The sequence below is a fragment of the Aphelocoma coerulescens genome, chromosome 3, assembly GCF_041296385.1.
Source record: "Aphelocoma coerulescens isolate FSJ_1873_10779 chromosome 3, UR_Acoe_1.0, whole genome shotgun sequence".
Taxonomy (NCBI): Eukaryota; Metazoa; Chordata; class Aves; order Passeriformes; family Corvidae; genus Aphelocoma; species Aphelocoma coerulescens.
In genome coordinates this window covers 92,198,059-92,223,957 of record NC_091016.1, presented here as the reverse complement: position 1 = coordinate 92,223,957, position 25,899 = coordinate 92,198,059, and the positions used below count along the sequence as shown (strand labels likewise).

The 25,899-nt window shown below is 36.9% G+C and overlaps 1 protein-coding gene across 3 annotated transcripts in view; it reads right to left on the bottom strand.

The window, feature by feature from the left end:
• PHIP (pleckstrin homology domain interacting protein) overlaps positions 1–25,899 on the bottom strand; it is a 103,701-nt gene that overhangs the window by 59,341 nt on the left and 18,461 nt on the right. For all 3 annotated transcript variants that reach the window (XM_069011284.1, XM_069011286.1, XM_069011287.1), the window contains exons 7-15: positions 22,293–22,453; positions 17,076–17,297; positions 16,360–16,460; positions 10,194–10,264; positions 9,322–9,422; positions 9,165–9,205; positions 7,974–8,072; positions 5,842–5,995; positions 4,769–4,903 (exon numbers count right to left, since the gene is read on the bottom strand). In XM_069011284.1, the coding sequence (XP_068867385.1) occupies positions 4,769–4,903; positions 5,842–5,995; positions 7,974–8,072; positions 9,165–9,205; positions 9,322–9,422; positions 10,194–10,264; positions 16,360–16,460; positions 17,076–17,297; positions 22,293–22,453 (1,085 nt within the window). The remainder of the gene's footprint in view (positions 1–4,768; positions 4,904–5,841; positions 5,996–7,973; positions 8,073–9,164; positions 9,206–9,321; positions 9,423–10,193; positions 10,265–16,359; positions 16,461–17,075; positions 17,298–22,292; positions 22,454–25,899) is intronic.

Below are 25,899 nucleotides of genomic sequence, written 5' to 3'. Positions count from 1 at the left end.
ACAACACCTAGTCATGAAAGGTCTTTTGTTGTTGGTTTTCTTTGGGTATTTTTTTGAAACTGTCCAGGAGAATTTTTTTTTTCTTTAAAGGCTTCAATATTCCTACTTGATTCATTTCTACATTACACAAAGATTACACAAAGATAAGGCTAGTTTTTGTCAACTAAAACACAGGCTTTCTGTTTGAGTAATTGCAATGCCTACCTACAGAATCTGCCTAGTCAGGTATCAGATTCAGGCAAAGCAATGACATTCAAAGATAGAGTAAGAATTCCAATATTCCACAGCGACAAAAATTGTAAAAATGCCTGCTCTTCCCTAATCTTTCATTCTTGCTACTGTAATACAGTCTTCATACTTTCAAAAACATACTTTAAAGTAACAGGAGTCACTATATGTTCCTGAAACTGCTCACAAAGCCATGCTATAAATGAAATTAAAAAAAAAAAACAAAAAAAACAAACAACAACAAAAAATACACAACACCCACCAAAAACCCCTCAAGCAAACAAAAAAAAACAAAGAGAAAGAACTGAACTACAGGCCTGTATATACCCTAAAATCTTTTAGGAAACTTCTTTTAATATTACAGGGCAGCCCACTCACAGGACAAGAACTATCAACTTTGCCACAGATGAAACCTATAATCCAAAAAATAACAATCATGGGCAGCACTGTAACACCACAATCTACGTAGGGTCATACTCGAGGAACACCAATACTTAATGTCTAAATTACAACACCAACAAAAACGCAATCACCAAACCAAAAAAAAAACATGCATCCACCTAACATTACTAGACATCTCCACTTAGATCTGAAATATTAAGTCCTCATAGTTTTCTTTTTTTGCCTTCATATGTTCTCAGCATTGAGAAACTTCTGCCTAAAGCCTAAGGGCTAAGCTGCAGTACATACTATGCAAGTGCCAACCCTGGCATTCCTAACAAACCAACAGTGTCAGATCTATTAGGAAGTAACTCAGTGGGAACACCTCAAAACATGCTGTGACAAGAACTGAGAGGTGTACACCTTTTATTTATGACCCGACAGAACACCAATCCTGCAAATACAAAAGCTTGCCTGAAGGCAAAGAATTTCTACCACTTTCTAATTTACCTAGAACATGATTTGTATACCCAAGCAAACTAGCCCATGCATAACACACAGGCTACAGATCCACATCTCTCCATAGTGACACAACCTGGGAAAATTGGGAAGAAGTCCTGTCTAGGGCATTTATAGCCAAGATGCTCTTCTGAGTTAGTGGCAGACATTGAATTGAGTGCTTTACTACTAAGGATAGAACAGAATCTAGGTCTTCCATTTCCCAGCTCTAACAGCTAAAGTAATCCCAAAAAATGAGTGCCACCTGCACCTGTAGACTCCTTTACGAAAGCAAGGTCTTCCCTTGGTTGTTGGAAAGGTGCCTTACCACACAAGGGATCCAGATGCCTCATTGCAGCTTTAAGTAAGGAACTGCATTTCAAATACATCCTTATGTACATTATCATGCAGTTGCTTTCACCAGACAGCCCACTATTCAATGTATTTTTTCCCCTGGATCATCCACTAAGACACCTACATCTCATACACTCTTCAGCAAAATGAACTACAATTTAAACATTTACAAGAGTCTGTGTTGTTCTTCTGTAGCAACAACACTATTTTTGTTAAATACATAAACTCTGAAACAGTTGGCTAAAGGAATCATTTAAGATTTATTACCCTGTTTCTTCAGAATGCTTCTTTGTACCTGGGAAATACAACAGATGAAACTGCCCTAATACTACACCAAGAACACATTCTTTATTAGCAGCTGTATTAAGTCAGGACTGGTGTGAATATGACATAGGCCAAAAACCAAATACCTGTATTTGCACATGCAATTTAAAAGCATCTCAGGACTTACTTGCTGAATCTCAAAATTGTCTAAAACATTTTAACATTCTTGATATTTCTATGGCAAATTTCACTCTCTGGCATACCGAATACACTCCCTGAGTGTAGGTGACTCAAGTCACTGAATTAAACCAGTTGTGAATGTCCATGGACTCCAACACCAAGTTATGCAATACTTACACAACTAGACCAAATGAAATGAAGACTACAGGTGAAAACATGAAATATATAAAGCATATATACTTACTGAGAACGTGACAGTCATTTATGGGACTGAGATTACTATTAATGATAAAGACCAAAATCTGGCAAACAGATCAAAGATGCTTCAAACAGACCAAAGATGCTTCAAATTAACCATAATTGTGACAATTGATTTAACAGCAGATCTTCAGTTTAAAAACCTGGGAAAGAATATTTTGCAGGACCACCAGAGTCACCTAGTGGGACCAAATTGCAACCAGCAAGAAACAAATAAATAGAGGAATCAAAGTTAAATACAAAACAAAGTATATTTGGTTACTATGATTTGCCTTTCAATTTCATGTTCACTGACTGGATAAAAGAATTAAGTTTCAAATTGATTGACACTGCTTGCATCCCTCAATTTTTTAATTTTTTTTTTTTAACATTGACAATAAAGGCAATTGGGGCAGAGTGGAAAGCAATTTAACAATATCCAACTCTACTTTAGGGATTTGTCACAAGGCTTTAGACGTACAAAGCAATCCATCTAGGATAGAAATACCTTACTGGACTAATATTAAGCCAATAGTCACCTATGATTTTGGTAACGCAATCAACTCCCCCAAGGTCTGCAACATTTTTTTAGGGAACTCTTGTTATGACAAAGCCACCAAGTGCTAGTTCTGGTACCACAGACCAGGAAATGATAATGAGAGATTCTTGAACTGTAAAACAGACATCTTATGTCAATTCAACTCTTAGGTTTCATTGCTCCAGATGATGTTGCCTGTCTGATCCAAAAGAATTCAATCTGTAAAAATTCCCTAAACAGAAATACAAATACATTTTTAAGAAGCATGAGATGACATATTGAGCAAGTGAGTGAAGGTAACAGCACTTGTCAAAATAATTTAATAGTGGTTAGTCTATTGATGTTCCCAGCTGATTTGCCATTTAGGAAATGGAGAAGACTGGCAGCTCTGTATGAATTCATGCCCTTTCGTAGGTAAACCAGGACTTAACCTTTGCAGCTCTGCAAAGGTGACTGCACAATGTCCTCTGCCTGCCACCCAACACCTAAGAAAACCTCTAATTTCCACCCTTGTCTTTTGAAGCATCAAACACAGAAGACTGGCTGGTGAAATATTCAGTCCATAGGGAGATGCCTCTCGTGCATACCTGGCTCATACAATGCAATTCCTTGGTTTGAGACAAACTGATTGCCAGATGTACAATTCCCCTCACCTCACACAGCAGGCTGACTTCCTCATATCAGTTTCAAGCATAAGGCACAGTTTACTAGCTGCTGAGATCTTCTGATTGTCTACAAATTTCTCTGACTCCAAAGATCTTAAAATGTATGTGACTACTATCCTTTTTACGTGTTGCACTGCACTCTTGAAATAAATATTTCAGTCTTTTGGGGGCTGCCTAACATCACAGGGACCTGTAATTTAGGTTCTGATAGCTCTTAAATGGACTTTGCTTAAAAAGAGCAGATGAGCTCACACTATTCTGACCTAAACTCCATGAGAACCATCATACATCTATTGTAAGCAGAACTGGAAATGCAAGCTAATCATGCAATGAGAACATACACCTCAACTGGCAACAGTGAATAATAGCACCAAGTGATGAAGATGTGTGCTCATAGCTCCAATATTATTGTCTTGATCCTTCATAACCTCAGTTACAGAAATCACTGCAGAGAGAAAGCTACTCAAGCTACGTCAGTGCTGAAGGAATCTAGGTTGTGTTCTCTCTGATTAAGCTTGGCTGAATTTTCTCAGAGACTTTATGAACCTACTGTACTGCACATCTCAAAATCTTTCTTTAGGTTCAGTGACCTTCCTGGCTTGAGTTCATTTCTAAATGTCCCTTATCATTTTGTTAACATATCTATGGTAGGTCTCTTCTTCAGATGATCTTCTTTATGCTGGTCTCCAAGACTGCCATTACAGCTGAAGCCTGTTTGCCTACTCTCAGCATTCCAAATGATAGTGGATATTCTACAAAGGTTTTTTTAATTTTCTCCATGAGACAAAGTCTGAATTGCACAATACATCATTACCTTTCTGAGGAAAAACATATGTACAAAGACCCACTTAATAGCAAGAAACAGATGAAAATACTATTGTATCCATCTTGCAGGAGACTCAGTTTAGCACGGAACAGACCAAATTTGAAACCTGCATGTGGAGGACCTCTAGACAGAAAGGCTGACAGTATTCTGTCCAATGGGCTAAGGCAGCATACAATATTGTATGAAATCAGGAGACTCCTGAAGAGCTTTAGCCAGATTAAGAATTAGTAATGCAAAAACAAACCAAGTTCCACCTTAACTCCCCAGGCAGGAAACAGAGCAATAAAGGAGGGTCTTTGTCACCCTGTCTCTCCCACATGATCTCTGACAATGTAACTAACACTCCAATTTTGTGTGGATCAAGCATATAGAAAGAAAGCACTATGAAATACGGCCAAAGAAACAACTTGTAACATTTTACTCAAAGATTCACTCTTTGCCCCACTGAACTGAAAAGGAATTTCTCTTGACTTCACCAGATGCAGGATCTTGCTCTATACATAAATCATACTTCAAGATGGCCTACATAAGAATGTACTAAAAGCAAAAAGTTTAGAATGGTTGCTTTGTCACATCTGTATAAAGCACAATAATTACCATGTTGAAGTAAGACCGGATTTTGACCCCTCTTGCCAAATCCCAAACTATGACATTTCCATCATGTCCAGCAGAGAAGAGAACTCTTGGATCAAACGGATGAGGTTCAAGCACAAACACTTCATCTTCATGTCCCTGAAAACAAAGCCACAGCAGATTGAAAAAGAGTATTGTCTCAAATACTTACCCAAGGATTCAACATGGTAACAACTAGCAGCTGCCACTTTAACCTATGAAAATGCCCAGCAAAAACTACTTTGAGCACACTCTTTTTTGGTAGCAGTGCATTTACACTCCTTCCTTTCCAGCTGCAATTTTATCTTCCTGAGTAGTATGTCAAGTATGTCACCTTCACAAGTATGTCCCAATATTTTCACCAGGATTTTAAAGATTAGTGTCCACAACATTTGGTACTTGGGGGTCTCAATATTCGACAGATTTCCACTTTTTTCAGCAGAGTACCAGTTAGACATTTAATTTAAACCCAAAAAGAATGAAATATATAACTTAAAGTTAGAGAACAACATCTTCAAAATTAATGCTATATTTTAAAGCTGTGCATTAAGTATTTCCATCTCTATATCAAGTTACCTAGAGTTACCCATTTTCTCAGTTACAAAAGAAGTGTCAGACATTAGTAAACCTGTTGATTTATTTTAGTTAGAAGACTAATTTTTTGTACTCATGGAATGATTAGGTTGCAGAAGTGTCCCTGTTTAAACAGGACAAATTTATCCATTAACAGTATTTCAAAACACCACATTATATAAAGATTAAAAATCCAACTGTTTCCTTCTCTCCTTCAAGGTAGAACTTCAGTAAAAAAAAACAAAACAAAACAAACCCAAAATGTCCAAATTTAGTTTCAGACATCTTGAACAGCAATGGTTACTTGTAACATTAAGGTTTTATTTTCTAATAAGCAGCTGATAGATATCTCTATTACATTTCAATTATCTAGAAACATTTGTCAAGGTAGTTTTCAGACAGGAAAAAACATATAAGGAAGAATGTTTATAATTTATAAATAAATTTTGCATTCAAGATTGATAAATCAAGATGGTACACCTTACCATGAGAATGTGAATGAGCTGGCCAGTGAAAGAATTCCAAACTTTCAGAGTCATGTTATTTACTGCAGTTATAACAGAGTTATCATGGCGGTCCCATGCCACCATGGTCACTTTCAGCTTTGTAATTTTATCTTCAACTCCTTGCAAACTTTGTCTAAAACAATAGAGTAAAAAATTTCAGTGTAATCCTACTTTGCCAAAATAGTTTAACACTACTAACAAGTGAAAACGCTTCTGTATTTTGCTGTATTTCTAAGAATATTTCTTCAAGAAACCAGACAAATTAAAGATGTTTTCTATAATGTAGCACATTCAATCACAAAGAATTGTAGGTACTTAAACAATGACTATAGGATCTTCTAGAAAATGGTCTCTGATACATGACCTAACTAATTTAAATTTGATAGCTACAGTATTTGTTGTGACATCTAAAGAACAAAAATCCAAATTAGTCAACCAAGGAACAGTAAATTGTCCTGAAGAATATTTGCAATAAGTATTTCTCAATATGGAGAGAAGTATTCTATACCTTTAAATGATCTAAATTCTTGGACAATATTTAGTACTACACCACTACCCTGGCATCACTTTACTAATCATAATAACGGCACTTAATCTTGCATGAAACCCAAACAACAGTAATCTATAATAAATCAATCAGAATACCCAAAAATTACATTTTTAGCAGCATGATTTAAAGACTAATCACCCTTGAATTCTCTAGCACATTTATTTCTAGGAAAACATCAGTCAAACTCAACAATAGCATGTCACCATTAAGTAGGCAGACAAAATACAGAATCTTCCATATAGTAAGCACAACAACACATTGTGTAATAGTATAAACCCAGTAACAGAAAATGTAGTTATAGCCAAATTCCCTTCTAGATTCAGTGCAGAACCCAGGAGGCTTTATAAGCTGAATTAATTCTTTCCTTTCAGTGCAGCAATTTCATTTTCTTTGATAAAACCATTCTTGTGCAGAAAAGATCAAATTTAAAACTGCACTTATTCCTCTAGTCACAAGGATAAAACAGAATTCTGCTATAGGTGCTTTACTAAAATGAGCAGTTCCGTTTCTCAGATAAGTTTAGCATTTATGGCCACAATGAAGAAGAATCCATTCCTCTTTTGCACAGAATCAGTTAAAATGGAGAATTTGTACTGAGAGTAACTCAGTCTGTTATCAAAGTATCAGTCTTTTATACATTCTTGTCCAACAGTTTGATACCTACGTTTTGTTGCATCTGTTCATAATTGACAGGATACTGTCTGATCTAAACATCTAACTAAATTACACTTTATTTAGCCTTCTCTTCCATCATTCTCTTCATCTTTCAGGTATCTTTCCACAGATGACTCCTGAAACTGTTACAGTTCTTTTTCTACTAAATATCCTTCAAAACATTCAGTATTAACAGTAAGGGGGAAAAGGTTTATCCCTTAAACCTGTTACAAATCTTTTTAATTTATGTCAACTGGAAAACATCTTCATGCCAAAATAAAAAGGTGCAAGCCTCAATTCCTACTAACTCAGTCTCCATCTTCAAGCATCTTTTGTTGCTTGTTCTAGTGTACAGAAGTTTCCCATACCTACAAACTCTTGTAAACACTCAGATTGTTTTAACAAATTACAGAGCCAGCAATTTCTTTGCTCTGGCATGTTGTATGAAAAGGACACAATACTTCTTTCCTAGGCATGCAGGTTCCATAATATCTGTAAATATTACTAAAATGCAATCAGTCTCAAGAAAAGATGTGACCTGGCTTTCTTGCTCCAGAAATAAATGCCTATGTAAAAAGCCATATAAATTTGACCTTCAAAGGGTTTTGGTTATCTTTTATTCTTTTAATCTAATCAAAATATTAGTGGCACTATTATCAGGACAAGCTAATTTCCACAGCTGAATATGTAATCAAATATTTATTTTCATTGAATTTCAAGAACTGGATAAGCATACTGTGCATTTAAGCAATAATAATTAATAAATTTTTTATTATTAATAATAATAAATTAATAGTAATTTTTCTTTTCTCTCACTGTCTTTTTAAAAACTTTTTTAGTAAGTCAGAAAATTATAGCAAAGGTCCTCAAGAATCTATGTGCTAGCAGAACATTTTATATCACTTACCCGGCTGGGCGAGTAGCCATATCTAACAAAATGCTTTTCCATTCCCTTCGCTTAAATTGCCAGATCCGTGCTGTTCCATCACGGCTTCCACTCACAAATCTAACAAAAGCAGGAAAAAGTTACTCAGAGATCAAAGGCAGGTCTGTACAGAAAAGACACCTGGAAATTAAAGTCCCAGAATTTAGAACTCAAAAATGGAAGCTATGAGTAAGAAGTCCAAACAGTGTCAGAATCCAGTACAAGTGGTTTGAGGTTAAAAACGCTTCCCATACCAACAAAAAAATTGAAGGCCTCCAAAAAGTCAAACTTGCTTCCCTATCCTGAGCCCGTTCCAAACTAACAGTTCCATGACCTTTGGTGCACCTTGCTGAGTTATGACACTGCCCTGGCACAGGGACACCATAACCCAATGAACATTCCAAGGAGCTGACCCTATCACACACACAGAGGTCAAGAGGAAAGCCCTGCCAGCAGAAGTACAGACATGATTTAAAATAAAACCTATTTCCAATAAGTTAGCATTGTATACTGAGTAAGTACTATGATACTTATATGAAGAAGTGTTTCCCAGCTTGAGTTTCTCTCCCACTCTTTTCTTTCCCCTTTTAGAGGTTCAGGGGTAGGAGGAGGAGAAAGAGGTGGGTGAAGCTTGGTTTACAACTATTTGTATCATGATAAAAGTGTACATTAGAACATCAAATAAGTGAAAGTGTCAGATACTTCATAATAAACCAAACTGTTTTCTTTAGCATCCTTCATATCCAACATCCAGAACTTTAGGTGAAACATTAAAAAAAGCCTTAGGCTAGCTAAACAAAACATTGTTAGATCTAGTTTGATATTTTTTTTGTATCCAGCAGTCATTTAGGTGTAAAAAGGTTTGCACATTAAAATATATCTAAAAGTACATGTATTTGATATGTGAATATATACACACACACACATTTCTTAGGAAGATGTTTCAAGTATTTTCATAATTTTAGCAAATTCAAAATACTTCAAGCATTACAATGAAAACAGCTGTGAAACTAAGGAGTACCGTGAAAAAGAAACAGTGAGACTCCAATAGTTATAGATGATTTTACTGGATGAAACTCAAAACAAAGCTCTTTGTTTCAATAACTACCTCTGGAAACTAGTATTTACAAATGTCTACAAGGTCAAAAAGCTAGCTCTGAATAGTGTGCTTACCTGCTACTACTATTAGAAAACTGAATGCTGTCAACTTTGTCCTATATAAAAAAAGAGCAGAAAAAGAAAAAAGAAATCAAATTTCTCCAAATTATCCCCTTTTATCCAAATTATTACTTTAATCAAGTATATACATAATTTTAAAAAATGTATTTACAGTATGAAACTCCAACTCTGATATCTTCTCTGGCTGACCTGATCCAAAGAAATAAACCCTAATGATGTGATCTGTACTCCCAGTGGCCAAAAACATTCCACCTGAGAAAAACAAACAGATAAGACTTTAAAAAAAGGGCAATCTACTGTTATTGCAGTATTTTCAAAGGGACATAACATCAAATATTTAAATTTATTCTCTGAAATTTATAGCTGTATCTCATTTCAACTATGCCTGAAACTGACCTTTAAGTCAAAACAAGATTTAGAAACTCCAAAGTTTAACTAGAGTTGAATTATCTCACATTTGCTGTCAGTAAATATGCATCAGCAGACATATCCAAAAGATTAGTTAACCAGAGTAATTTGCTTGCAACTAAGCTCTTAGAAGCCTCCCTCTTAATAAAAATCAAATGGAACTGGAACTCCAGTACATTTTGATATTTTATCCAATTATTTATGTAGCATTCTTCAGTTGCCAGCTGTAGAATCAATGAAACCCAGACCATGAGAACTCTGTAATCAGCATCTTCTTGTACAAAGCCAACTCTCCTAATTATTCTGAGAAAAAGGTATATATCTATCCCATTCTGAAAAGACTTGCAGTCACAAGAGACTTACTTACAACATTTCATGTTTAACTGTATTTGTAATTTCTAATTTTAACTGTATTGCTAATTTCTGTAGCAGCAAGTATTAATGCATAAATTCTGAATTTCTATTTTAAATATTTGGGATTTTTTATAGCCACTAACTCAAATCCACCTTATTAAAAAGAAATACGCTACAGTAGCTGTAGTGTACTTTATTTTACTCATCAAATAACTTCTTATACTGTTTCAAGGAGAGAAAGAAAAAAAAAAAAGCTTTTACCAGCACTAAAAGAAGAACAGATCATTTGGACTCCAGGCCGAGGACGTTCTGTAAACTTCGTTGGCCTTGGACTACAAACAAAAGAAAACCAGTTAAATAATTTCCTAATAGGGTTTCAAAAAACAAGTCAGTATCTTAGAAATAAAGAACAGAAGGATAAAATTAAATATGAAGGAACAGATGGCTGCCCATTTATAAACAATTTTGTGTGACTATGCTTCACGATCTGATCTTTAGGAAACCAAGACATCCAGATGGACTAAGTAACCCATGCATCAAGGAGAGTTGTAACCCAACTTAAATCCCATTCCCTTCTATCCTATGATATTGCTATACAAAACACTCTCCTGAAGTTATCAGGAAAGCAGAACAGCCAGCTGCCCATGATGTTGTTTTAAACCACTGGGTGTTCTGGCTTTCTCCTGTGGCATATGCTTGCTTTTACAAGAGAGAAACAGAGACGGGTGCTCTTTATAGACAAGGATATCAAAGAAATTGAAATAAATTTGGAGTTTTCCACAGTATTAGAATATAAGAATTTCTTCAAATGACATCATATGTTCCCTGTGGGCTAGTTTCAAATAGTACCCAAAATGTCAGGACAGTGGTTAGAAGTTTGTAAGGGATTTTACTTTAATGGCCCTCACTTTTCTCTAGGCATTTCAGAATGTGATATGGAAACAAAACTAAAGCTTCAGTGGATCTGGCATTTTAAGGGTGTGTAAAACCAAAACAAATCAGATCAAGTTCTTCAATCATTATTTCAATTCTGTTCATGGATTACAGCAACCTCAAACCAGTAGGTGGTCTTGCATAGTATGCCATCTGCAATCTTCCCTCAAAGAATTAACTTACGAGAGAACAGCAGCACTACACCCACGAGTGTCATCACTAAAGATTTGCTCTAGCATAAAAGAATGCATATTCAGAACTTATCCAAAATGTTCTCTTTTAAAAGCAAAATGGCCTGTATAATTCATTTCACCTGAAGGTAGATGCATAAGAGATCTTTCTCCACTAATCAGTTATTGCTATCTCAAAGAAAGTAATAAGCATTAAACCTTGGTGATGTTTATGCATGAAACAAAGTAATAAACATCAGCAATATTAGTTAAGAAATCTTTCTCCAAATTATCCATTCAGTATAGGCTGTTTCTGTGACCTTTCCTGCAGGAGTTTTAAGGTAACTCCCTGCAGATTTGTGACAAGGAAACAAGATACACTAAGCAGGACAAAGATCTTTTCTACAAAACAGTTGAAATCCTCCTTAACTGAGATACTAACAAGAACTATCAGACAATTCAATACCCAGTTTACATAATTTGGAACAAATGCAAATAGATAAATAGGCTGTTGTTTTCTTCCAACTTGTTTGTGAACTCCGCCTTTGGAGTTAGGACAGCTGCAAAATAGAGCAAGTATGCACTTACATTCTAGTTCAGATAACCAATTTAAATTCTCAAACTTATGTCTCTCTAATGTGTGCTATTTAAGGCATTAGGAGACAAGGGATTATGGCACTCTTCTACAATAAAGCAGATTGCAAAATGAGTTGGGCAATCAGTATTTTTGTGAAGCATGGAAAGGGGACAAAAGCTGGTTCCATCCAGGACAATGTTTCACTTTGCATATATTTCCAATGCAATTATTAAGTGTTTTATTAGTTTATTAATCTAAGTTCTGCAGACTAGCTTAACTCTGGTCATGTAGTTAAAGAAAGACTTCTTCACAGAAAACAGATGTCTTGATATAACCTCTCTAACTTAAGTCTTTGTTCACAAGATAATAAAAAAGGTTCAGCATATCTGAGTTCTGATATATGACCAGTCCCTTTAACATCGAGGGCCTTCTGCATAAGAAAGAAAATGAGAAGCATCACATCACACTGATGATAATTGAGAAATCAGTGTCTTGTCCAAAACAGGAATGTCAAAATCAGCATGTGTTTTTCCTGAGGTTTTTTTCCTCTTTCTAAAATTATGGGAGAATAAATAGATAAGAAGAAAAGCAGTACACCAAGCTCCTCTATCCAAATCTGTGAGACGGTTCTGCTGCCTTGTTCATATGGTCTATCAGTAACAGGCTAACACTGGAAACTTGTGATGCAAACAGGTGGCAGAAGAAAAAAAAGTCAGTGTCTTCCTCAGAAAAGATATATAGGCAAATATTTTGCAGTGCAACTAATTTAACTGTGATCCACTGACCAATTGTAATAATTCTCCATTTAACTTGACTGAAGCACACAATTCTTCAATTTCTGATGACCCGAAGCAGATTTTCTCTCTCCTCCCTACTGTAAACTGATGCAGGATCCAACTCCTGTGTTTACTATCACCACCCAGAATAGTAAAAGAAGACTAAATCCAGGGTAAGACTTGATTGCCTAAATTTTCAATTGTTTTCCCATCTAGTTTGGGCTACACTCTGTGAATTCCTTGCCTGCAGCAACAACATACATGGTAGCTGCCTGGTCATAAATCTCTTCAAGGAAAGAAGAGGAGACAGGAGCCGCTGTAACACTAAAGAACATGCATCCACACTAGTCACAGAACCATGTGAACAAGGTTGCTCACTTTCCTTTGAATAACATCAGAACTTTGTGGTCAGCTGTGCCAATGTCTCTTTCATCCTATGATACTAAATCTATTGTAATGTGTCCTTTTGCAGTTCATCAAAGCAGAACTGTCACCAACATTGCCAGACTGGGCCATATGTCTGACCCAAACACAGAACATGCCTCAATTAACAAGGTTATAAAAAAATGGGAGACCAACATAGGAAGCCCCTAATTTCAAACATACTATTAATTAAATAATATTAACTGCAGCAGAGTTGTTGGCAAAGCTGAGTTACAAGAAATTTTGCAATCTGAGAATGAAACAAAATAAACATTTGCAGAGATAAGAAAAAAAAAAACAGAAAATACAACTCAGTGTATTTAAGAACAAAACTGATTTTTTTTTAATTTGAGAGCCCACTGAACACAATACCAACTCTGCCTTTTTCATGAAAAAGTTCAGCAAAGTACTAATGGCACTGCCAATCATCTTGAAATGACAATCAACCACATGATCATTGTTAGGCTGTCCACTGCCAGGTGATTCGAGTAGTGTTGAATACAAAAGCAGGGATGGGATATATAGATTTTCTCTTTTAAGTAGCTAAAATTTCAAGACTTCACCACCCATCCCCATTTGAAACATTGGATAATTTAGTAACACACTTTCATCACTGACAGCAATTGCATTCTTGCAGAGCAGGCTGCAGTCAAGCTCAAGAGGAATATAAAATCAAGTTCTGACTTAAGCATGTTACAGCATCCTTCACCTGAACTACTCAGAGCTCTTGGTCATGCTTGAAAGCTCCAATTTCTCCTTCCTGGGGTGGGAGTTGTACTAGAATCAGGATACAGGGCAGCAAGCTCAGAGGCTGAATAACCATGGTAAGAGATCTTATTTTCCCTGCCAGCTTTCCTCCTCTTTAGAGATATTGAACAGAAACAAGCCTGTATTTTTTGCTACAGGAATAAAAGGAAGGATAAACTTCCCACCTCACCAGCGATACTCTCTTCCAGAGAGCCTACACATCATACCTTTTTAAAATAACCTCAAAAAATGGCATTATGATAAAAAATTAACAGGCATCATTCTTTCCTTTGATGCTCTTATATTGCTAGTACTTGTTTTTCCCCAGCACACAACTGAATGGATGTGGAGGGAACCTGCCACACTTCCACAGCTCTGGAAGGAGAACCAGATTCAAGTGTGTAAGGACGTGCAACCACCTCACTGAAAACTGTTATGACAATATACACCCATTGCTGAGATGCACTGGCCATGCAATGCAGCCTTCTTGTGGAAAATTACACTGGAATGCAAGTTTTCCAGTATAATTTATTTTGGTTTACCAGAATAATTGTGATAAGCACAGTTAGAAAAGTTTACACCTTAGCATATTACGTAAAACTTCCACTAACTAACAAGTTCCCTGAACTAGTACACTGTACAAGTCAGGAAATTAAGACTTGTCTGAGTGTCCAACTGTTTCAATATCACAAGTGGCAAAAAGTTATGTTCCAGTCTCAAAAGACATACCTGTTTCTTATTTAGACATTTTTATCAAGTTTTAGTTCAGATTAAAAAGCATCAATTACTTCAAATACATTACAGTTCTACTAAGTTTAAACAAAGACCTAAAAGAAGAAAAAGCACACAGTGATGCCTTTTAATATCTTCACATAATGCATAATATTCTGTGGCAAGAAGTTTTGTAACTCAGTTGCATGTTTTGTAAAGAACCATCTTCTTCCAGTTTGAAAATGGATACTTCCATTTGATACCTTCTAGAACCATAAGGGCCCACAATCAATACCTCATTATATTCCCTCCTCAACACATTCATGACTGTACATGACTCATCTTCATACATTTGTTTTTTTCCAGACTGAAGGAATACAGCTTAATGGCTTCCTCTCTCTTCTCAAACCCAATGTAAAAAACATTTCCGGAACAGAAGGTAAGAGCAGTAGAAAAATTCCAGTCTCAAAACTTAATCTGCACTCTGTTGTCAAACGACATGAATCACTGGCGGGACTTGGGTTACCAGACCACTTCCTTGCTGTGCTGCACAAGACAGCTGAACTGATCTGTTTTCTCTATGCCCCTGCCTAATCACGTTACAATGACTTCTACATGAAAGCATTACTCAAATATCTTTTGTACTTTTAATATTTGTTGAGCACATCTCACTAAAAATTTTTGTTCTACAATTATATATCACCATGGAAAGGAATTAGTTGAGAATCACCTACTATAACGGGAACCAGTTTTTCCCCTAAGTTTTATCTCAAGACAAATCCCATCCAACTTCATGATTCATTCAAACAGTCATCATTTCAAAACATTTATCTCCTAGCTTATATATTATAACCTACCTAACTCTCAAGGATTTGCTATTTTCTAATGACAGAATTCATTTCAAAAAATCAATTTCACAGACTAAAACTTTACTTAGGACAAGGAGAAAAAAAGAAAGAAAAGAAAAAAAATGTGGGCTCAAAAGGTTTACCAATCAGACAAAGATTTCATCTTGTCAACAAGAGCTCAGACTTGGGAAACCTTAAAAAAAATAATGTGGTGGCAACTCCTTTCCTTCACACAAAAATAAGCATGTAAGTTATCTCCTCCTCAGTAAAAAGGGGAGTCTTAAATTTGATTACAGCATGCACTAGGCAGCAGAGGAGTAACAACTTGAGACACAGCTTCACTTACATTATCAAAAGAGAGATAAAACATCCAGAGAACATCAAAATAGTTAAGGCCCAGACAACTAGAAAAGTACCTATGCAAGTGTGCCTGCAAGCTCTGCATAACCTCAGCACTGCAAGGAAAAGATTCTAGCAGCAATTACTAAAACTACAAGGAAATTGTACTCACCTGCAAGCATATATTCAGAAGAACACATCCCATCGTCAAAGCTAAATCACTTATGATTACTAAGCCATCCATTTCCAATTTTAAGCTATGGGTTTTAGTGATAAAGGAAGAGCAAAGAGCATTTGAAAGCTACTGAGCAAGTTGGTTTTAAAAAACTATATTGGAAAGTCCTGACAACATTTTTAGTATCTTTGAAGGCAGAAACTTCACACTCAACTTCAGCCATCAATACATGGCTGTCCAAGAATTCTGCCTTCTGCCATGTTACAGCCAAGAGCAACTATGAAAAGGTAATATAAGTAAGGAAAAAACAAACATCAAAAATATCCTATCCTGATTTATACTAGGATATTACTGTTTCCTTAAAAACTGGATTTTGCAATCTAGATTGCAATAATTTTATCAACATAACTTTCATTTCATTTGAGATTAAGAGATGACATCAGAATAAAGGAGTGCCAACTTTGACATTGTATTAAACAAAAAACCTCAACAGTAGACTTATTTTCTAAATAACCAGATATACATTATCACGCCATAAAATGTTGTATTATCAACTTAGTTTTTAAGAGATAAGCAAGCAAGCTATAGCTACAACAGAAACAGATCATACCCAACAATCACATACTGAAATAGCCAATGAAAAGCTGTTTAGTCAAATTTTTATCCATATTTGTACGTCATTCTTAATTACATAAATAGAAATAGCAATAAATAAAATAGCAACTAACTTTATTTTAAGGGTGCCAGCATCCCACAGCCAAAAGCATATTGTTCCATCTGCCCCAGTCGAAGATAAGTATCTCTTTGAGCCACTACATAATGGAGAGAACTGGGAAAAGGGGGAAGAAAAAAAGAAAAGTTCTCCTGTTAATCTGTTCCAGATGTGCTAAGAAGTTCCACAATTCATTTCACCAAAAAAAGTTTAAAAAAAGTAAAAAAAAAAAGAAAAAAAAAAAAGAAAAAAAGAAAATCAAGTATCAAATCATACTTAAGGGAAACAGATTGGAACGAACAATGAACACCAAAATAACAAAATGCTGCTCAGTCAGTCCCTCCAGAACCACCCTTCTGAGTTACTTGCCAAAGCAGTCCAGATTCTTCCTCCCTCCCCACCAACCAAGTTGCACAATAGCATGCAACTCTAAACAAAAACAAACCAAAGTGCTCCCAGTGACTGCAGCTCTTATTCAATGCACCTGTGCTCACAATCACAGCCTGCAAAGGAGGGGTACTTCAAAACAGAACTGCCCATATGTGCCATGAAACTTTTTTGAACAAGGATTATGTCTAGCATTCTTCAAAGGTCAAGCATTTTGACAATAAACGTGTTATTTCACAATGCATACCATGAAAATTCCTTCTCACTTCAGGGCTTAGTTGCCAGGCGTGCATTTTTATTACACTGAACGTTCTCATGACTCATTTTTGCAAAGCAAAAACCTACCTGCAATGACGTTATAGATGCACTGTGGCCCTGAAGGACTGCTAAGGGTGCACAAGTTCGAAGGCACCAAACTCGGATCATTTTATCACAGCTTCCAGCAGCTATCATGGTGTTTTCATAGTTTACTGCCATATCTGATATTTCAGCTGCATGCCCTCTCAAGGTAGCCAACAACCTTCCATCATCAGTTGCCCAGATTTTTACAAGGCAATCATCTGATCCCTAGAAGTAAGGTAGAAATAATTTCAACCACACCATTAGCTGTTTTGATGTTAGAGTTAGCACAGTGAAGTGAAAAACAGAACTAGTGACATGCAGATACTCCCACCCATGCTTTTAACAGTTTTCCACACTGCATTCCAAACACAGGTTTACATTCTCAACAGCATATACCAATTTATAATACTGATCACAAATCCTACAGTAAGTTGGTTTATGCTTCAGTAAGACACTTTTTCCAAAAATCCAGCACAAACTGAAGAAGCTGTTGCAACACATTAAAATAAAAATTTACATTAAACATGAAAGTGAATTATGAACTGGTACAGTCTGTCATTTACACCTACTTATGTTCCTTATCTTCCTAGTTTCATCATCATCATACCACAACAAGTTAGGTAAAGAGCATGTATGAACAGCTATTCCATTTTTATGTTGAACTACTACAAACCTGCTTCAATATTCACATTAACAAACACTGAAATGACCACTCTTTCTCAACAAACTTAAGAGGCTTCATCTATGTATTCATACTTAATTCAGTTTTGCTGGTCTTCCCACACAATTCAAACAGCTACTTGCCCATATAACAATGAATTTACAGCCCTAACAAAAAATTCAGAACTCATTCCTTCATTTTTTATTGCATTCCTGTGCCTTCCTGAAAGTCTGAGTATTTGCACCACACCATGGCTCAATACCATGACATTTGAACACTGCACACACACTGACAGACAAGGTTTAGTGTAAACATTTAATTCAATTACTCAGGATCAGAAGCAATACAAAGTTGGGTTTTAACATCCAGAGAACTGATCTGCTACTGGACACACACAGGTGCTACAACAAGTTACAATGTGACACCATCCTTACAAAATGTCACCAGTTTTTCCTATTCCATCTACTTACAGTGTACAAGCTTACCTGGCATTTACACTTTAAAGACAGCAGAAGGCATGGCAATACTATCACATACCTTTTATAAGATAGGACCAGGTCTCCCAGGCAAAGGAAATAGTTACAGAAGCTTGTTCATAATTATATTTTTTGCCTCTTAGGTGAAAAGAGCAATGGTACAGCCTATACTATTTTACCTATGCATAAAACTTCCATGCTGAGATTCTGTGGAACACATTTGCCTCATCTAACTGCTAGACTGCCAGAGTGCTAGAGCAGGGAACACAACCAGTCTGAGCTACAGCAATGAGCAGACAGAATCACAGAATTATTGAGGTGAGAAGATACTTTGGTCTAAGTCCAAACTCCCTGCTCAAGTAGGGTCAGCTAGAACATGATGGTATATCCGCCACTCAGGTTTTGTTATCTTCTGTGCATTTACTGAAGGCACCCTCTTGTTCCATCACCCAGGTCCTTAAATGAACTATGAAAGCGTACCAGTCTCAGTACCAAACCCTGGGGTACACCTCTAGTGACTGGCCTCCAGCAGTCACTGCGCTGCTAATCACAACCCTTTGAACCTGAAAATGCCCTAAACTGATGCTCTCAGAGTCCACACATCTAACCTGTACATCATCAGTTTGTCAGTAAGGATGCTATAATTATCTGAAAGATAGTATCTGCTCATGTGGTTCTGTTATCATGATATGAGATTCTAGAGTATGAAGAAGCTTGTACACTCTTCTCAAAATGCAGTCACCAACCACCAAAAAACCCAAGACAAGACAGAAGGGTATGTGTGCTTGCTTGTGTGTAAAACTGTAAATAATAGCCTCACCGCTCAAAAGAGACCTGAAACTAGGAGGGGGGAATGGCAGACCCAAAACTACCAAATACTATTAAAGGTAGAAATCAGTCACAGACAAAGATGCAAAACGGTCAGCAAGAAAAAAAATAAAAAATACTTGTGGGACCTAATACCACCTGGAGGGTTCCCAGAGGCCTTTTTAGTAACAGTAAACCAAGGAAAGAAATCAGCATAAAATGGGTCTGGTCCCTGCCAGCTGGCTATAGTGTCACTATAAAGGCACAGGTTGTACATCTCCGCTGCAGAGAAAAAGTGACTGTCAGCCAAGTCTCAACAATGAAAAAGGGAGGCCAGGGGCAGAAAAGGCAGGGGAAAAGGAAAACAAAAGAGAAAAAAAACTAAGGTAAATTTGTATATTCTGTAGCACCTCAGCAAGACATCAATAAATTCATGTGTTTCTATCTGATCTGAATGGGACAATCCACAACTCTTAAAATACTGTTGCAATTCTGCTAGCAATGGCATTGGCTTGCAGCACAGCTCATGTTTCCAAGGTTATATCTACAACTCCTACAAATTATGTACCTATTAAAAAGCGTCTGTCAAAAGTGAATCCTAAAACAACTTCAGCACCGAGAATTGATGACTGCATTACCAAGGTATGGAGTAAAATTGGTTCATTTACCTACCATTACACACACTTGTGGGATGAAGTGAAACTGCCAAGCAACACACAGTTAATCTTGGGCTGGAAATCTTACATAGACTATTACACAATGCTGTTTATTATTCCCTAGAAAGAATAATCTCAGCAGAGACAGGAAAATAAAGGTGGGGAAAAAAGTTTTTTGCAGTCAGAAATTTGAGTAGTGCAGGAACTAGAGAAGACAGCATTTGTTTCTATTACCCTGCATTGGCTCTGCAAGTCATGCTTTTCAGTAGAACCAGAATACAAAGTCTCTACTTCCACAGGGGAACAGCTGCCTCACCACAGTCATCCCCATAGGTTGCAGGAGAACCTGTTCCAGCACCTCAAACACTTCCTCCTCTTCCTTCTTCACTCATGATAGGGTCTGCAGGGCTATTTCTCTCACATGTTTCCACTCCTCTCTCCCAGCTGCAGCTGCCCTGGGATTTTTCTCCTCCTTAAATACATTATCCCGGTGACACTACCACCGTCACTGATGTGCTGAGCCTTGGCCAGCAGTGCGTCTATCCTGGCGCCGGCTGGCATTGGCTCTGTTGGACAAGCAGGAAGCTTCTGGCAGCTTCTCACAGAAGCCCCCCCAGTACCACAACCTTGCTACATGAACACAATACAGGCCAACTAGGCTAGTAGGAAAAATGTATCATATCCTGTTCACGCTGTCTTTAGGCAAAATAGAAGTAACATCTTTCTAGCAAGGACAACATCTCCCAGATGAGCACTGGGAGATGCTGAGAACACTTTTCCTTTTAATTCAAAACAGAACACGAACAAAGCTTGAATTTAGAGGCTTTCAATCCTTCAGATGTCACGTGGAACAGGAAACTATTATGATGCAGCTTCTAGAACCAATTATAAATCTAAAACAATTTATCTAGATATCATTACACTGAAGGTTGCAGAGTAAAAATGTAAGGCAAGAACAATTCCCTACTGATGCACGCAAATTTACACGCCACACTTGAGACTTTAGAAGTTGTAGTGGTCTAGATTGAAAAGAATTGGCACCATATCATTATACAGATGCAATTACAACACAACAGATCGTGACTGTTTATCCACAGACAATATGAGGCCAGCTACAGCAACTTGGATTTTACCGAAATGTGGAATACAACCATTTGCCAACAACCACTTAAACATATACACAAAGAACACTGGATTTACCTAAAAGTGCAGAGATAAGAAGTTCAGTCCCAGGCCCTCCAAAATGAAAATTCAGCAACCACAATTAACATCTATGGCCACTTTATTTAACACCAGACTGAAGTAATCATGATCTAAACTGGGAACTTTTTTTCAAGCAATTAGACCAGGACACCAGTCAGCAAAGGAATGCCAGCAAAACTCTGGGGTTCCAGAAACATACTGCCCCTCTCCACCCTCCATTTTATTTCAGGTTGTTCTACTTCTCTCTTAGAAAAAAACTACTGTTACAGTCAAGAGAATTGTGTCATAGAATCTCTAATGCATTCTGCCATGTCACATACAAAATAAACCCACAACACAGAGCCCCTTTCCTGATAATTTAATCACATATAAACCACAGGACGTAAGATTTTAATGCCTGTGATTTGGCTTGCTAATGAAAACAAAAGAAATATGAAAATGAGTCTCTTCTATGCCTGAAATAACAAGTGAACAAATAAATCTGCCTCTTCAAAACATTGTAAGGTGTCCCATCCCTTCAACAACACATCTCACCACATTACAAAGCAAGATGTATGTGGGCAAAATGGCAAATTATACTTACAACTGCCTTCTGAAAGAATTTTAGAAGTTAGGACTGCAAGGAAAAATAGGAAACCTGAACTGTATTTCTATCCGCATTGTTCAAGCTATCTGACATGAGGTTAAAAGGACACAATCAAGCTCCTCAATCCACACAGGTATCAATTACATCCAGTGTTTGTAGGAAGGCAATAAATGCAGCCAAAGCACCCTGGTCTGGCATGAAGTGTGTTTATGAAATCTTTGTCTCTACTGAAACTGACTACTTACCAAGAAATCCAAATATTACACTGATACCTATCTGGTTTTATAAATCCCATTCCTTGGGAAAGCTGCAATTTCAGTACTGACTTCAGACATCTGTCTAGTATTTATGACTTAACAACAACAAAAAATGCAAATAATTAAAAATACTAAGAACACTAGTATTAAAAAAAAATTCCTAGGATGTCATAAAGACAATTTGTTATGAACCAACATTTGTTACAACACACCACGTGATTGTTCTCTCTCTGACTCCCTAATCAAATTCTGTGGTGGCGGTTCCTTGTTTTGCTTATGTTTTTGCTACAGCAAACAAGCCCAGAAGAAAGAACCTACATAGGTTCAGTGGGAAAATTAACAGTTTTCCCAATGAACTACACGGATCAGCTATCACCATCACATCTAGTAGCATGTAAACCAGCATGGCTATTAAAAAAAAAAAAAACATGAGAGGAATAGTGGTAAAGGATTACCTTCTTTTCATTCATAATCAGTGTATCTATCCTATATTCCAGTTTTGGAAACAATTAGGTGACATCTTATGTGTACTTAAAAAAGAAAATGTCTACAAAAATACAGATTTTGTACTCACAGTAAATATTCGCCTGCCAGTCCGATCAAAAGTTACACAGTATACAGAAGATAAGTGTCCTAAAATCCGTTTGTGCATCTTCATATGTTGATAGACTGCAGTTGGAACGAGGCGTTCAAGTCTGTATTTTCCATTTAGTTTTCTTGAAAACAGGGTATCCACTACCAAATGGGTAAAGAAAAAAGAAGAGACACATTTATATTGCATTCATAAACTAAAATACTTGACAAGGTTGGAAAATTTATTTCAACACTGGACCACTTGCACATATGAACAGCTTACTATAGTAATGATCTCATTTTGCCCTAGTTAGAGAAAAATACGTACAAAAGTAGCCTATGATACAGACATGGAAAAAGTATTGAACTGCAAGGCATAATACAAAGATGCAATACAACTTGCAACTTTAAGTGCCCAAATTTAGGAGTACTGAGGCAGCTTCCATGAAGGAGTAACCTACCTCAAACACAAAAAGCATAAAAGCTTCCACATAGCTTTTAATTGAAGATCAGCACACATTCAAATCTTCTCCAAGGCAACCTGCTTCTTGAGGTCTACTCAAACATTTATCCATCACTTGTAAGATAGTTTATTTTTTAAGAATCCTGCTACCCACTACAGTTAAACAAACACACACACAAAACCACCATACAAAAAATTACAAATTAATTTACTAAAACTTAGAGAAATTTCTGATTTTGACTAACAAAACTTTGTTACAAAGAGCTTTGACACTTTTTTTTCAAGTTTAAAAGCTAACACGTTCCAGGAGCAAGAATTCACTTCAACAAAATGGAAATCTTCCATCCAGAATGTCAAGGAAGAAAATAAAGTTCACTGAATTCATTTTAAACTGCTACTCATGCAATAATAAAGCAACAAAGTATAATACTTCTCTGCGTGGATACATAGACATTAGTTACACTCCATATCCTCATTAGACCAAAGAATGGCAATGGTGATACATTTTATAATCTACAGAACTGTGACAAGGCAGATAATGTAACGTGCACATACAGAATGGTGTTGGAAGATTTAAAGCAAATTTGGAAGGGACAGTGGTCAGTCATCCAGTCTAACCTCCCTGCTCAAGCAGTGTCATCCTAGAACATGTGGCACAGGACTGCATCTAGACAGTTCTTGAATGTCTCCAGTGAGGGAGACTCTACAACCTCTCTGGGCAATCTGTTCCAGGGCATAGTCACCCACACAGGGAAGAAGTTCTTCCTCATAGTCACAGAAGGAATAATTCCACAAAGGTGGAACTTCCTGTGCATCAGTTTCCACCCATTGCCTCTTGTCCTATTTCTTTGCACCACCAAGAAGAGCCTGGCTTATTTCTCTTGGCACCCTCTCTTCTATAGACACTGATATGGTCACCTCTTGGTTGTTGCTTCTCAAGGACGAGCAAGCCTATCTCCCTCAGCCTGTCCTATTTATCTCAGAGAGAGACGCTCCAGTCCCTTAATCATCCTCATAGCCCTCCACTGGATCCACTCCAAGACCTCCATGTCTCTCTTGTGCTGAGGAACCCCGAACTGGACACAGCACTCCAGACTGACCTCATCAGGGTTGAGTAGATCCCTTCCCTTGACCTGCTGGAAATGGTCTTCCTAAAGCATCCCTGGATACCACTGGCCTTCTTGGCCACAACGGCGCTGCTGGCTCATGGAAAAACTTGCTCCCTGGTATCAACTGCAGAACAGCTACAAACCGCTTGCACCTCTTGGGTTTGGCCCAGACCAACATAACAGTGGTGCATGAGCCAGCACAGGTCAAATTACATCAGATTTGCCAATTTTTATAGTGGGATTGTAGCTATTTTGTAAGAACTACAAGCTTCTTGTGTTATAACCAAGTGCAAAGTCCATTAGCCTCAGGCCCTAATTCAAGGGAGTTTTCCTTGTTCAAGAAGCTTTTTGAAGGAGTGGAATTATTAGCTGTAAAACAAAGCACTTTTAGTGGAGGAGCAACTGCTGCCTTAAAGCTCTACTATATCTTCACCCTTCCCTCATACTAGAAAAAGATGTGGTTGCATTTGCTTTTTGACAAAGTTTTTCCTTGCCAATAGTCTACTTCAGAACAGCAGGAAACCAAGATTAGTTCAGGCACAAGATAAATCTAGTTTTGGTATCTGACAAATCATCCTACATTTAAAAAACAAAAAAAACCTCAGCAAACAAAACACATACACAAAAAGAAACCAAACAAGTACACACACACGAACAGAATCAAGGTCTTCATCCCAACAAAATGAGTTTACACAATCTCAACCGACACAGAAATTGCCTTTTGTCTACTTTTAATGTAAGATGGATATGGTTGATGGATCTCTCAATGCCTTCAAATTAAGCAATAGCTCACAAAAAGTGAAAAAAGCTTAACTAAAAGTTTAATTTTTAGCGATGTTGTGTCAATGAAACAAAACTGCAAGCAGACTCTTTAGGATAAAACAACAAATGACTTCTCATAAGCATGTAATTTTTAATACATACCTGAATTTATAAAAAACTTCTTAAGTACCTGGGATCAGCTTCAATTTTGAGGGGGTTTGTGGGGGGCAGGTTGTTTGGGTTTGGGAGTGTTTTGGTAACACTGGAGAAGCTAAGTTTAGCAGAACCCAACCCAGTATTTCTAAGAATGGTCTCGCTGATGCCAATCACCAAGGGGCAACTTGCTACTATTTCACATATCCCTGGGAAACTCAAGAGGTGAAACACCCTTTGTTCAGTAACAATCAACCTACCAGAGGAAATAAAAGGTAATACTGTGGCACTGGAAATGGGAAGACTGGAATCCATCTTACTCTTCAGCCTTGAACAAAACTTAAAATGTACAAAAAAACCAGCACTGGTTAAAAATAAAACTAAGTGAATTAAAAAGCAATTTGACATGAAAAGAAATCCCTCCACAGTATTATGAACTTACATTCTCTGGGAAGAAATTTTTTACCAAGTTCATGCAATTAGCAGAGGGGAGGGGAAGAACCAATCTCCTGCAGGTTTGGACACTATCCATAAGCACATAACTTTTAAGACTTCTCAGACTGGGGAGTATCTTCTGGTTATTTAAAACAGAATTCTCACATCCACCATTGTTCTTCAATATCCCTTCCATCCAACTACCTTTGTATTTACTCTCATCAATTTTGCCAAGTGATTTATCCTGATTTCTCTAACTGACCAATTCCTACTACTTATTTTAAACACTGACAACTCCAATGTGTGACCTGCAAACTCTGCTAGCACAATAGCATTTATTTTTTTCCTCCAGAGTACAGGTAAAAATCAAAAACAGCTATGTCACAAATTCCTTCAGTCAAACAAAATTGATTTTTCTTGTCCAAGCCAAGATGAGAAAGGTTACCAACTGTTAATATTAATGCCTTCACACAAATTATAGGCCCTTGGTTTTATAACAGTTGCTACATCAACACTTGTCAAGTCTCTAACCTATTTAGCTTGAATTTAACTGCATTTGGAAAAAAAATAAATTTAGAACCCTCTGTGACTGCAAGTCTAATCTCTCTCTCGTTTCAGCCATATTAGCACTTTTCTGTCTTTGCTTGGCCTCACACAAATGAGTGAGTATGAACAAAGCTGTTAAT